The sequence below is a fragment of the Calidris pugnax genome, unplaced genomic scaffold (assembly GCF_001431845.1).
Source record: "Calidris pugnax isolate Ruff unplaced genomic scaffold, ASM143184v1 scaffold167, whole genome shotgun sequence".
NCBI lineage: Eukaryota > Metazoa > Chordata > Aves > Charadriiformes > Scolopacidae > Calidris > Calidris pugnax.
In genome coordinates, this window is record NW_015091045.1 from 712,824 (window position 1) to 726,376 (window position 13,553).

General features: G+C 47.5%; 1 protein-coding gene across 10 annotated transcripts in view; it reads right to left on the reverse strand.

Moving 5' to 3' along the window:
* The window catches only part of TANC2 (tetratricopeptide repeat, ankyrin repeat and coiled-coil containing 2), a 255,682-nt gene that overhangs the window by 38,417 nt on the left and 203,712 nt on the right, over positions 1 to 13,553 (reverse strand). For all 10 annotated transcript variants that reach the window (XM_014956534.1, XM_014956530.1, XM_014956533.1 and 7 more), the window contains one exon: positions 11,803 to 12,410. In XM_014956534.1, the coding sequence (XP_014812020.1) occupies positions 11,803 to 12,410 (608 nt within the window). The remainder of the gene's footprint in view (positions 1 to 11,802; positions 12,411 to 13,553) is intronic.

Here is a 13,553-nt window from a genome sequence, read left to right on the forward strand (position 1 = left end):
CAAATTCAGCAGGATGCCTTGTGCACAGGGCAGTGCCACCCATTTCCACACACCCGTGCTGTGAGAATTCTCCACGTAGCACCAACAGAAGGGACAACATGTAAAAAGCTGGGAAAACAGAAGGGCCTTGGAAATGGTTGTAGCACCTTCAGTTATCTCCAGCTTGTTGCCTTTCCTTCCTTTTGCTCTTCTCCTCTTTGTCCCCCCATCTTTGGAGTGGGAGGAGAACATCAGGACACATCAAACAGACAAATGCATTTGCTCATTACGCTGATTAACCTCCAGGAATGCCCGTGGAAAGGAGAAACACACCAGGAGGAATCCAGTGACTACGAAACACAGCTTGAGCATTGCTGGATACAGCTGCAAGTCAAGGAGCACAGCAATTGCTGGATTTTATCCGTCCCCGTTCAGCCCCATTATGAAAACCTATGATCACTCTAACACACTCAACGCGTCTCAATAGCTCATCTGCTCCCCAACGTGGGGCTCAGGGTCTGGAGAAGACCCAATGTGTTTACCCCAACTCAAAGGCGGGTGGTGCAAGTTCATTCTGAGCCATTGGCTCCTTTCCTTCCTGGGGGGTCATCACCCTGGGACCACCAATGGTGGCTTTCTGCTCAGACCCCAGCGCCGCCACACAAGGGGACCGTGCAGGCACCCCGCTCTGCTGCTATTTTTCACATCACAGAAGAGGAAATAATACCAGTTGTTTCCTGGTTGATGGGAAACTCTTTGAAAACGTTTGGGAAGGCGAGGAACGGAGCTGTGACTCCATTCATCCAAGCAAGAGTTGAAGATCCAGAAACTTCTACTGTGCCTCTTCTTCGCGGTGAGAGATGAAGCGAGGCTCCCGACTGACACGTGAGCCCAGGTCCCACAGTTGGCTCCTAAATTGCTTTTCAGCTGCAGCTGGTTGGGTATTTACCTAAATTTAATTATATGCCTGACTCTGGCTGTTATGAATAAGGCATGTACGAACCATTCCGGAATAAAGTACAGTATTCATGAGTAATACATTACCTCTGCAACGCTTCCCAGACCTTGGCTTTGGGCTTGTTGATAAATACTTGCAGTCACTTGTTCTGTCAACGTTAATTGCATGCTAAACCAGACTCCAACAGCACAGGCTTTTTTTTTTTTTTTTTTTTTCTTTTTTTTTTTTTCCTTTTAATACAGCAGAGGATGGCAGTAATGATTTCTACATCAAGGAGCTCAGCGAAATGATTTGCTTTGAATTTCACCACCGCAGAGTTCATCGTCAGAGGATTTTTTTTTTTTTTTTCTATTTTTAATGTAAGATTTTCTTTCTGTGAAAAATTAATAGCGCTGCCAGCTCAGCTCCGGCAGCCTTTGTCTGCTCTCCCAGGCTCCTGCAGAGGCCAGGGGTGCCAGTGTAGATGTGCACTACGTGTATATATAAAGACATAAAGATGAGTCTTCATCCTTGCAAGCCCCTGCATGGCAAGAACCGGGGCACGGTAAGGAAGGGCAACGCAAGAGAAGGCTATATAGGGGCACAAGGGGAGATGCTGGCTTTGGCAGAGCAGTCCCTACACATCTGCTCCCTTATTCACCCAAAACTGAGGCACATATAGCTCTGGGGGGAGAGCAAGGTGACGCAGGGAGCTGGTACCTCAAGCACATCCCTCATCGTGCCCCCATCCCTCGTGGAAGGGGACGAGGTGACACTAATGAAGTCCCAGCGTGAGCGGAGAGCTGTGATGGAGCGTGGGGTAACACAAAGGAAAATACCAAAAGCTCCCAAATCTGGGCATCATCTGTCCTCCTCTATCCCTCAGGCAAAGTAAAAGAGATTTTAAAGGGTGTAAAATTGCTCTAGTGTTAAGGCATTGCACTGCTGGAGTAAAAGACAAGCAAAAAAAATAAGTAAGAATCAGTCCCGTTTACTTCTGAATCTACCCAAGTCCAAATTCCCCGATTTCCACCCACATCTCCCTTCTTCCAGCTACTCCTGCGAAACCTTTCCAAAATCCAGAGATTTGACACTGTGCCCAGCGAATCTGGTCTTCCAAGAGAGGCACACTCATATTTTATTCAGCGCTGCAGAGTGCAATGTTATAACTCGGGCAGGGAGAATAATGTCTGCTCTGCCAAAGCCCGGAGCCTCCTTCCCTCTCGGAAGGACGTCTGTCCAGGCTGTGGAGAGGCCAAGCTCTGCTCACAGAGCTCCTCTTGAAGGATCCTTAAATCACCAACATTGATTTATGGATTTTTGTAATGTACTTTCCCTCTGATGTTATAATTGCGAGTTAACTTGGAAGGAATTAACATTATACAAGAAAATTCAAACAAAACAGGGAATGCTCTTAAGCACGCCATGTTCTCTCCTGCAGAATTAAACACTGGTTTAATTTGCTAAGCTAACTGGGACAGCCCAGTTCACAGCCAAGAGAAATCTCTCCATCCCTCGGGTCAGATCCCATTGCAGAGACACAGGTTATGGAGTATCTGATCAAATAACAATCAATCACCTTGCTTAGAAGGAACCGAGGACGTGGCAGAGATGTGCTACTGATTTTAGGGGCGTTAGGAAACTGCAGAGACACCTCCCCACCAGTGGGACAGGAGACCCACGCCAGCTCTCTTGTTCACACTGACCCACCCGTCCCATCATCACCGCTGTCACTACACAGAGGAACTGGGTAATGAACCATAAACTCAACCATAAACTAGAAATCGATCATAGAATCATTCAGGTTGGAAGAGACCCTCAACCATAAATTAGAAATCACAAAATCATAGAATCATTCAGGTTGGAAGAGACCCTTGGGATCACTGAGTCCAACCATCGACCCTACTCTACAAAGTTCTCCCCTACACCATATCCCCCAACACTGCATCTAAACGACTCTTCAACACATCCAGGGATGGTGACTCAACCTCCTCCCTGGGCAGCCTATTCCAGTCTCTGACCACTCTTTCTGTGAAAAAGTCTTTCCTAATGTTCAATCTAAACCTCCCCTGTTGGAGCTTGAAGCCGTTCCCTCTTGTTCTGTCATTAATTACCTGTGAGAAGAGACCAGCACCAACCTCTCTACAGTGTCCTTTCAAGTAGTTGTAGAGGGTGATGAGGTCTCCCCTCAGCCTCCTCTTCCTCATACTAAACAGTCCATCATTCTGGGTAGAAAAAACTAGAAATCCATCATTCTGGGTAGAAAAAGGTGAGTTTCCCTTGCTGGTGCCCAGTGACAGGACAAGAGGAAATGGGCACAAACTTGAACATGAGAAATTCCATCTAAACATGAGGAGGAACTTCTTCACTTTGAGGGTGGCAGAGCCCTGGCAGAGGCTGCCCAGAGAGGTGGTGGAGTCTCCTTCTCTGGAGACATTCAAACCCCACCTGGACACGTTCCTGTGGGACCTGCTCTGGGTGGACCTGCTCTGGCAGGGGGTTGGACTGGATGATCTCCAGAGGTCCCTTCCAACCCCATGGGATTCTGAGGTAACGGCGCTGCAGCCGTGTCAGGAGCTGGAGACCTGGAGACCCTCTGTGCCACATGAAACAATGGAACTGCCAGGAGAAGCCACAAAGAAAAACCAGAAACAAAGAAAACCAGACACTCCGATGGCACCCTTCAGATTTAAGGCAACAAAAGATACTTACAGCGATTTAAAAACTACAGAACAAAAAATGAAGGATAAAGGAGAGAAAAAGGCATTTCCAAATGCTTACAAGGCCCTGACTTCATGAGATTTGAAAAAAACAGATCCAGAGAGTAAAGATGCAATTCCCTCATCTCTGTTCAGTTCACAAGGCTTTTCAGAAAATCTGCTGGTTGCCAGGAAGAGATTACTTTATATTCAGAGAAAAGAAGTGGTGTCCAAGAGCAGTGTGAGAAGACCGCTGGCATGTTTAATAAATATGTTGGAGGGGTGAGATGGATGCCCACGTCTCTCAGTGAGCTCTCCAGTGAGGAGACTGTTAACATACAGAGAAGGTCTCAAAAGGCAAATGGTGCCACGCTTTCTGTTCTCATTCAACCTGACGGAATTGAAAATATAGAGGATTATAAAAGAATGGGGAATGGGATTTGGAAGTGCTTTACTGCTGCTTTGACCAGGGGTAAACAACCACATAAGAAGCAAGATGGATCAAAGTCAGGGCTACTCTCTGCTCAACTGCTGGAAGAGGCTTTGCTCTGTACGTGGGTCTTGATTTGAGGAAGGAAAAAGCAGGAAGAAATTAAGCAACATTCTTTTCTTCGGTCAGCACTGACAGCACCTCTGATTAACTCCACTTCTCTCTCCTTGATGGCTTCCGGGCCACAGGAACGGATTATTCCATGAATATTTTCTCCCACTTAGATGTGGAAATGGTACAGCACACAGAAGTTTACAGTCCAGAAGAGAAGAAAAAGAAAAGATTTTATGAGGACACTAACTCAAGACACTAAATATATGCAAAACCCCCTCTGCATCTGAATGCTTAGGTTGCATGTCTAATGAGCCAGTTGAGGCAAGCTGCTCTGCTGCTGTCCTTTCTGGTGGCAGCGATCACATCTGCTCTCCATCTCCTCTGCCATGATTCATTCTCTGTCTCCCATTTCTCCTCTTCTCTTCCAACTGACGCTGCAGCTGCAACCCTGCCCAAATATCCCAGGAAAAACCTGCAGTGAAACCGCTTCCCCGGACACGGAGCCACCACATCAAGGAGTTCAAGTTTCCTTCTCTTCCACGTGCACCCTGTCCCAAACCCCGTCTTACTCAAGCATTGACCTCTGGTGCTCAGAGGAGTCCTTGTCACAGCTGCCCAACTTGCTACCAAAAGCCTTAATAATTTATATTTTAGCTCTGTATTTCTGCTTGAGATTAGCGTGAACATCTAGAGATGTTGGTGATGTGGATACTTGCATAAAATAAACTTCCTACACTCATTTTGCTGAGCTATTGCCCATTCTTTTTCACATTTCAAAACCCGCCAGGTTACAAGTCAGGGAATCAAAAAACTTCATTCTGGAAGTCATATGGGAAGCCTAAAAATTGCATTCTCAGAGGCAGCACTCCATCAGGTCTCTGCTGCGTGGCCAACAGATTGTGTTTGCCCCCCCAATTAACTGCAGGACGTTATGATGGATTCGTCTTTGTGATCCAAAAATATGGCACTCACTATGGTCCGCTTGAGGAGTAAATTAAAAGAGCAAGAGACATTTTACTGTCATTCTTATGCTACTGGTTACAGATGAAGGCCCCAACCACAGGTAAGACACTGCTTCTACCGTGCTCCACGCTTCTGCCAAAACCAAAGCTGTGGAAATGATCCTAAAACACCAAATCGCGTGGTAATTCAGTAATTAATTATCTTGCACAAGTGCAGATGACCCGGACAGCAGGCTGGGCAAGGAAAAAACCTGACCTCATGTATTTTGGTGACATGTGGCATCCAGCCCACGGCTGGAGAGGGCAACACAGGCTGAGAGAGTTGGGGGGTTCAGCCTGGAGAAGAGAAGGCTCTGGGGAGACCTTCGAGCCCCTTCCAGTCCCTCAAGGGGCTCCAGGAGAGATGGGGAGGGACTCTGGATCAGGGAGGGGAGCCCTAGGAGGAGGGGGAAGGGTTTGACACTGAAAGAGGGGAGATGGAGCTGAGATGTGGGGAAGAACTTGTTTGGTGTGAGGGTGGTGAGAGCCTGGCCCAGGTTGGCCAGAGAAGCTGTGGCTGCCCCATCCCTGGAGGGGTTCAAGGGCAGGTTGGAGGGGGCTTGGAGCAACCTGGTGTGGTGGGAGGTGTCCCTGCCCAGGGCAGGGGGTGGCACTGGATGGGCTTTAAGGTCCCTTCCAACCCAAACCATTCTGTGATTCAATAAAACAACAAATCACAGCACACCCCCAGGCTCTGCTGATGCACCAAGTGCTGCACACACCAGTACCTGGGGGGCTCAAAACAGCCCAGTGGGAGCTACGGTGCACGGAGCTGAGAGACCGGGACTCTGGAGCCAGGAAAAACACATTAATGGAGGTAATTCCAATGGAAAAGCAACGTGGAACACTAATGGAAGCAGTGGTGCTCAGCTCCAGTGGGCACTGCATTGGTTTTAATTTTCTGCACAAGTATAGAAGGGATTCAAATAAATCATCAACCCATTATTTTGCCTCACCTTGAATTCAAACTGCACCGTTGCCACCCTGAGTAAAATCCATCCCACGTGAATACAGAGAAAACACTTAAGACCCAGCCCGAGTGTTGGTGAACACTTGAGCATTGCAGCTCACAACAAAGCAGAGTGCATTTTAAGAGCTTTTCAGAACCATATAACACAAAAGAGGAAGAAAGTCAGCTAATCCATGCCCCATAATGACAAAGCAAGCTGTGTATGGAGGAGCTAACGGTGGATAATTTTTAAGAAGCTGACGCATAATAACCCACCCCCCACTTAAAGCTGTTTCTTGTATTCCTGAATTTTTATAAATATCATTTTCACCGCCTTCTTTTCCTCCAAACTTTCTAAATTAAGTATCTTTTGACTGGGGATTGTTATTTGTCAATCAGATTAAGCATTCCATCAAAACGGAAAAAAAATAAAAAAACACCTTATTTTTTTCTGATGTATACACTCTATCATTTTGCTGGGTAATATATAAAAACATTAATTTCGTGTAGGAAAAGTCTCCACTTGCAGCGTGCCTCCGAGAGAAAAAAGAAAAATGCAAAATATCTACACTGTATTGCATCAAAAGGCAGCTCTGCTAGAAACCATGGCAACTCGTCGTGGTGGATTAGAGATGCACACTCCTGTCGGGATCGCGGATCCACGCAGGGGGCCTGTATTTGGGGCTTCAGGGACAGATTTAGTTTGTGGATGCAGAAGAGGAGGGAAGAGATAAGGAGATGCCCTCAGCCTCAACGATGGAGCCACCAGTACTTCTCCCTTATTATTTTTTTGGTGATATCTCTGATTATTAGATATCTTCTAATGAGCAGGAGCTGCCCAGGGCAGTGGTGGAGTCACCATCCCTGGAGGGATTTAAAAGCCGGGCAGATGTGGTGCTGAGGGACACGGGTCAGTGGGGGTTTGGGCAGTGTTGGGTTGATGATCTTAAAGGTCCCTCCTAACCCAGACAGTTCTGTGATTCTATAAATTCTTGGTGCACTGCAGAGAACGTCTCTTGCAGAGCATCGATTCCTCATGCAGTATTTCCAAGCTTGGTTTTCAGAGCCACATCCTCTCCGTGGGGCCATCGCTGAATCTTGAGAGATGCTAAATGCCTGCCTGGTCTCTCTCCATACCTGAGCCCTCAGCTTTTCTGGAAACCCAGCCACAGATGTTTGGGATTTCACACTAACGCTGCATCTGCAGCATCCATGAGAACAGCTCTGCATCTCCACGTGGTGACAGCACCCCGTGTGGAGCAGGATATTCCCTCAAAGTTCTCTACCAGGAGACTCTCCTCCATCATCACGCCAGTGACTGCTGTCCTCACTTCTCTTGCTCTTCTTGAGGAAGGAGAAAAGCTTCTGTCCCCATCATATGGTAAACCACAAAGTGAGTGCAATTAACCAAACATCTGTGGAGCAGCCAGGAACCAGAAGCAGAACAGTCTTCATCGTTGTTGAGGATTGGTTTAATTGCTGCAGACACAAATCACTCTTTGTTATTCTCACTTGTAGACTGGCCTTAATAAAGCCCAGCTCAGCAGAACTTCTGCTCTGCCTACCCGAGATGGCAAACAGGAGCAATCCTCCACCTCTGCAGCTTCCCATCTTCTCCGAGGTCCAGCCTGGAGCAGGTCACCTCCCCAGAGCAGCATGTCCACGCCTGAGCAAGCCATCCTGGACTGGCCTCCAGGCAGTGGAGGGGATGGGGTATGGGACTCAGCTCATCCAAGTCAGTGGCTAAAACAGGCCAGATGATGCTTCAAGTATTACAGGAGACCAGAGTGACTGCCCGAGGAACAGATGCGTGGACTGCAAGCATCTAAAATGAGGTGAGATGAACCCAACCTAGAGGTGAAGCACTAGAGGTGAAGTTCTAAATGCTTCATTTTTGCTAAGAGTCCATGGATGCTGGGAATTTCCCTGAGCAGAGCAGATAAAAAGCCTGTTTCTACCCTGCTCCAGAGTGAGGGGTGACAATAGGGGACATACCACCAGCACGCACAACGCTGGGTGATCCAGTGCTACCCTGAGAAGCAAAAGCCCAAACTAAATCAATCATATACATGCAACAGCGTAGAGAGTATCTTCTTCCTTTCTCAGCTTTCCTGTACAAGAAAAGGAAATCTGTGGATCTACCTCAACCCCCTGTGTATTGGTGAGAAGAGCAGCCTGCACAGATTCATCTCTTCCAGCCGGGTTTGTCCATACTGGAGACATCTCCTGGAATCTACCTCAAACCCCTGTGTATTGGTGAAAGAGCAGCCTGGACAGATTCATCTCTTCCAGCCGGGTTTGTCCATACTGGAGACATCTCCTGGTGAGCCCGTCACCCCGAGCTCCTGTCAGACATCAACAGGAGGAGATGCTTCCCGGGCACTCTTCATCTGACCTATTTTAGCCTTTTAGCTCATGCTGAAATGAATCACTCTTATTTCCTCTCCTCTGCCTATAAAGCAAGTCTAGACGAGTAACTCTGATGTTGATACTTAAATCTGGACAGAGTAATTTAACTTCTGGGCTCTGTATCTGCTACAGCTCTTTTACTGCCTTGCCAGGGCAAATCACTTCACTTCTGTCTCTCTCCCAGTCCCTTCATCAGCAGCACAGGGATAAAACATTTTATTAGCGCCGTAAAAGCACGGAAAATAATCACATGGAAGTTTCTGATTAAGTCTAGGCAGAAAACAGCCCAGCATTACTGCAGAAATTAGGTTAAGGAATACAAGCGTAAGGGTGAAGGGACAGTAATAAGCACTTTCTCCGTGCACCAGTCACAAAGGATTGGGTCTTTCCCTGAAATATTTGATGTTATTTGTCAACTAAGACACTTGGTTAATGGTGCTACACGGCCAGGCTGGGGAAGTCATTACTGCAATGCTGGTTAAACGCTCTGACAAAGGCTTTTTTGGTGCCTTGTTATTAAATACCATGGGCTGCTGGGGGGTGCCCCGGTGGCAGAGCCGGCAGCGATGCTGTCCCAAGGCCAACCAGGCTCTGCTCTGGACACCAAACACACGGCGAGTGTTCAAAGAAGAGGGTTAGCATCCCAACAAGCATCACAAAAACCTGAAGGATGGAGATCTGCTGTTATCCTAAAAGCCTAGAAAAATGGGATAATTTCTGGACACTGTGTTCTCCCTCTCCCAGCTTTTCCCTGCTTCTGAGAACGTGGGAACTCATCAAGGAAATGAAGGAAATGACCCCAGCTGCATTGCCAGCCATACGAGGCCCATTATCCCAATTTCCTTCACAACGTCCTCGCACCTGGACACTCTGTCAGGGTAAGTCAATTAAAAGCAGCTTCACAAAACCACATTTCACTTCAAAGCTCTTCTCCTGGGGAATAAATCAGCTTTGGCAACCTGATTCTTTACGTATCGACATGGCAAGGCCAACAAGCTTCACATTAACGGCACATCTCTGAGACATCGGATGCTGAACCTCAGGAGAGGTCGATCCAGCCACCATCTCTTCCCAAATCCCAAGTGAGCAGAGAATTCAAATTTGCTGTGAACAAACCAGACACAGGCACATTTTCACAGGCTTCTCCTTTGAGCTCCGGCAGCGGCGAGCCCTGCTTCTTTTAGAAGAAATAAAATGAAAAATCATTACTTATCTTAATCGTCGCTAAGGGTTTACCATGCTCTGAGCTCAACATCTCAATATTAGCTCTTCCCCGAGAGCTGGACAGGAGGATTTGAGGAGAGCAATAGCTGAGTCTCAGGGGGTCCTCTCTATTAATCACTGAAATGTATCCTGTTTCATTATCTACCATCAGAGTATAATGCAATTAGTGCACATTATGCAGTAGAGATATTTATTAGCCCTCCAGTACGTATGGACTCACGCTCGAGGAGGTGGGAGCCCGTTGTATGTGTTGTAACTTCTTTTTTGCCAGTGGCAAGGAGCCCGGTGGGGTCAGCTCCACGGGGACTCCCTCCTCGCAAAGAGCATGAGCCTTCCCTGGAGATTTTAAAGTCACCATTAATTTATCACGTGCAATGGCACATAGGGGATGAACAGTGACACCTGAAAGCCTCCTGAAGGGTCTTGAGGGCAGTGCCACACGCTCCTGATCCTCCTGAAAGGTGGCACCAGAGCTGAACGCCGGGCAGAGGACCCTCACGTCACCGGTGACTCCTCCAGTCAACACGGGCTGCTTTGTGTCTTCGTGCTAAAAACCACACGCTGGGTTTCGGCGTGAAACCACCCAAAATGCAGCGTTTTGAGTTTTGTTCTGAATTTGGTGTTCTGAGAACGATGAGGAGCATTTCTGGACCCCAAGAAGCAAAGCTCCCAGTTCCCCAGCCACACACACACACGGAGAGGGGGGTCTCACCCACCTGGTAACCACCCTGCACCTGAACTTTATTGTCCTGGAAAATAAAAGCAGGGTTTTTCTGAGTTGTTCTCGTTGTGGTTCGTTAGGGCCAGCGCTGTGTGACTGGTGACAGATGCCAGGCACGGTGGTCACTGTCCCCTGCCCGGCTGAGGTCTTATGGCCACACCAGCCAAAACCACAGGGGCCAGACAAAACCAGTAGCAGGAGCAACTGGGAGGGAGAAAGCTCTCAGCTCGGCGGGGGTAAGCGCCGCACAGACACTGCAGCCAGGGAGGGAAAGCATTACGCAGTGACAAGCACTTAATGACTCCGAGGAAGGGTATTAAATAACTAACATTGATTGATATAACGACACCTGCTGCTGCGAGACGCTTTACAAAGGGATCGCTCGATCAGACCATTGTGCAGAACCTACCAAACCAGAGAAGATGCCCGTCGGGAGGAGCTAGATAGCATTTTTCTCCTGCAGCCTGTTTACCACAAAATTTAAAGTGGTAAATTACTCTGACACCACTAACAGCTCTGCTGCTTTAATCAGCCAGGTGGCTTTTCAGTTCCAGCAGATACCATCGTATTTTCTTCAGACTGACCACAGGGTCTGGGAGATGCACCGACACGGCCGAGAGTCCGAGTGTTTCCCTGATTTTTATAATCATATTTTAAGAAACGGGCAGACAAAATGGAGCAAAGCTTATGGGGGTAAAGTACTAGAATTACAGTCCGAGCGTCTGTTTCCACTCTTCAGCAGAAACAAAGATAACGTTGTTAATGGTGATCTCTGGCTTTAGAGAACATAAATCCACCCGTGATTAAATTCTGTTCCCTGTGAGCTAAGCCAGGAACTCGGCTGCTATCAGATCAGAGATTACAGATGCATTTACAGTCCAAAATCACCACAGCCTGATTCTGTTCCTTATTTTCCTTTCAAAAAAACATTTAGTAGGACTATGAGGAACACAACTTCAAAAGGAAGCCAACTGCAAGAGACGCATCCACACTATACTCATCTTTCACCTCCTTATCCTCTGCTTCCCGTGGATTTGGTACCTTTGGAGAAAGGGAGGAAGATTTCCCTTCTCCAGACTGAGCTGGCAGGAGCCATCGGCCAGAACACAGACACCCCTGGTGATGCCTGTCCCAGAGCTGGTCAGCTCGGGGCCTTCTGAGGAACAGCTCATCTCGTTCTGGGTTTGCAGGGCCGTTGTGTGCCCAGGGGGTGCTTATTTCTTTCCACAAACAACATAAATTTAACCCCAATCCATCGCGACCTCGTAATGAAAGGACTCAGGTAACAGTACAAGATGAACACATTTGTCAGCTCTGATTTCTCAGAGCATTCACTTACCTCGGATCACAAAGAAACTTGGTCTTTTCACCTTCTTCTCTCCAAATGAGCCATTCTCGGAAAGAGGGATGAACAAACATTCGCGTCATATCTCTACGTTTGATAAGAAACATAGAAAGGTTCTCCATCCTCTGCTGAAAGTCATCCCACTCCAAAGTGCCCTCAATGTTACCTGCGTTAATGGCCTGAAAAATATGTTCATCTGTTAGTGGATGCAGAGATGCCACGGCCACGTTCAAGAGAGGCATGACCCGATCAAAGGAAGACTGCGTTGGGAACTTCATATTGCACTGCAGCAGGTAAACTTCTGACAGAGACACCGGGACGACTTTGTAGCTGGAGCTTTTGAGTACCAGGTATCCTTTCTCTATGAGATCAAAAGTGAGTTTTAGGTACAGATAGGAGCCTTGGCTCAAGGTCTTGAGGTGAGAACTGAGTTTGCCAAACGTGGTGTTGTCCATTTTGCCGTTGAGCGAGATGTTGTTCTGGATCTCCGAGCTGCTGTGGATCCGATGGAGGATATACGCCTGCAGGTCCTGGTCTATGGCTTCATTCTCTTCCAGTCTGTCCAAAAATATTCTGTGGAAGGGCAACAGCTTAATTATTTCCTACAAAGAAAGGGAAAAAAAAAAAAAAAGGATACTCATGCTGGCAGTGTTTATTATTCATTAAGTAAACTTAATTCACATTACAATAGCACCTTTGAGACTCCTTTAAGGCCTCTTCCATCAGGGCAAGCACACGAGACGGCAGTTTGTGCCCTCAGGACCTCACAATCTCATCTATAATCAAGTAGATTGTGTGTGAAACATGACTGAAATAAAAATGAAGGGCACAGTTCCTCATACCGCATCCACGGAAAAGAACTGAGAGGAGTTGGACTAGATGATCTCTATGGTACACGGTTCCTAATATTTCATCCACAGAAAAGGGCTGGGAGATTCACCCAGCGCAGTGCCCTCCTTATTCCCACCCCATCCTGACCACGTATGGACAGCCCAGCCCTTCCTGCCAGAGAAAGGGCAACCAGATGATGGACCTGAGGCCAGCAGAAATTTTGCTGAAGCTGAGCCAAGTGCACAGAAATGCATGGAAACATCAGGATAGATAACAGAGAGTCTTTTCCAATGCGAAATAAATGCATTTATCTGCTGCAGGATAGTGTGGCCAGGGATCCTCTATCTGCTGAGCTCACTGATGCTACTTATGCAACATCAACTGGAGATCATCAAAGGCTTTTTCAAAGGTATTCTCGTGTCATGGGCTCTCAGGCACTGTGAAACAGGGAGAAATGATGCAACGGAGCTGGACAAGGCATGAGAAGGCATCGATTCTCCAATAAATCAAAGAGGGTGAGCACAGTGCAAAAGCAAAGCTTGCAGTGAAGGCTGCAGGGCTGTGAAAGCCCTAATGAAATGAGGAATTCAAGTCAGAGGGATGCAATTTCCCTACAGTTACAGACAGATTTCTTCCAAATGATGTTTAATCTACTCCGTTACTGAGCAAAAGAAAAAAAGAAGAGCAGATAGTCCTTGCTGTCCTGGTGTCTTGCGATGTTTAATCTACTCCGTTATCGAGCAAAAGAAAAAAAAGAACAGCAGATAGTCCTTGCTGTCCTGGTGTCTTGGGGAGCAGCTGCCATTCCCAGCTCCTGGGCAGGAGCCGGGCTGCTGTGGTGGAGCTGGAACCAGCGCTCAGCTCCCTGCTGGGAGGACCAAGGTACCTCAACCTGTGGATCCCACTAAATATTA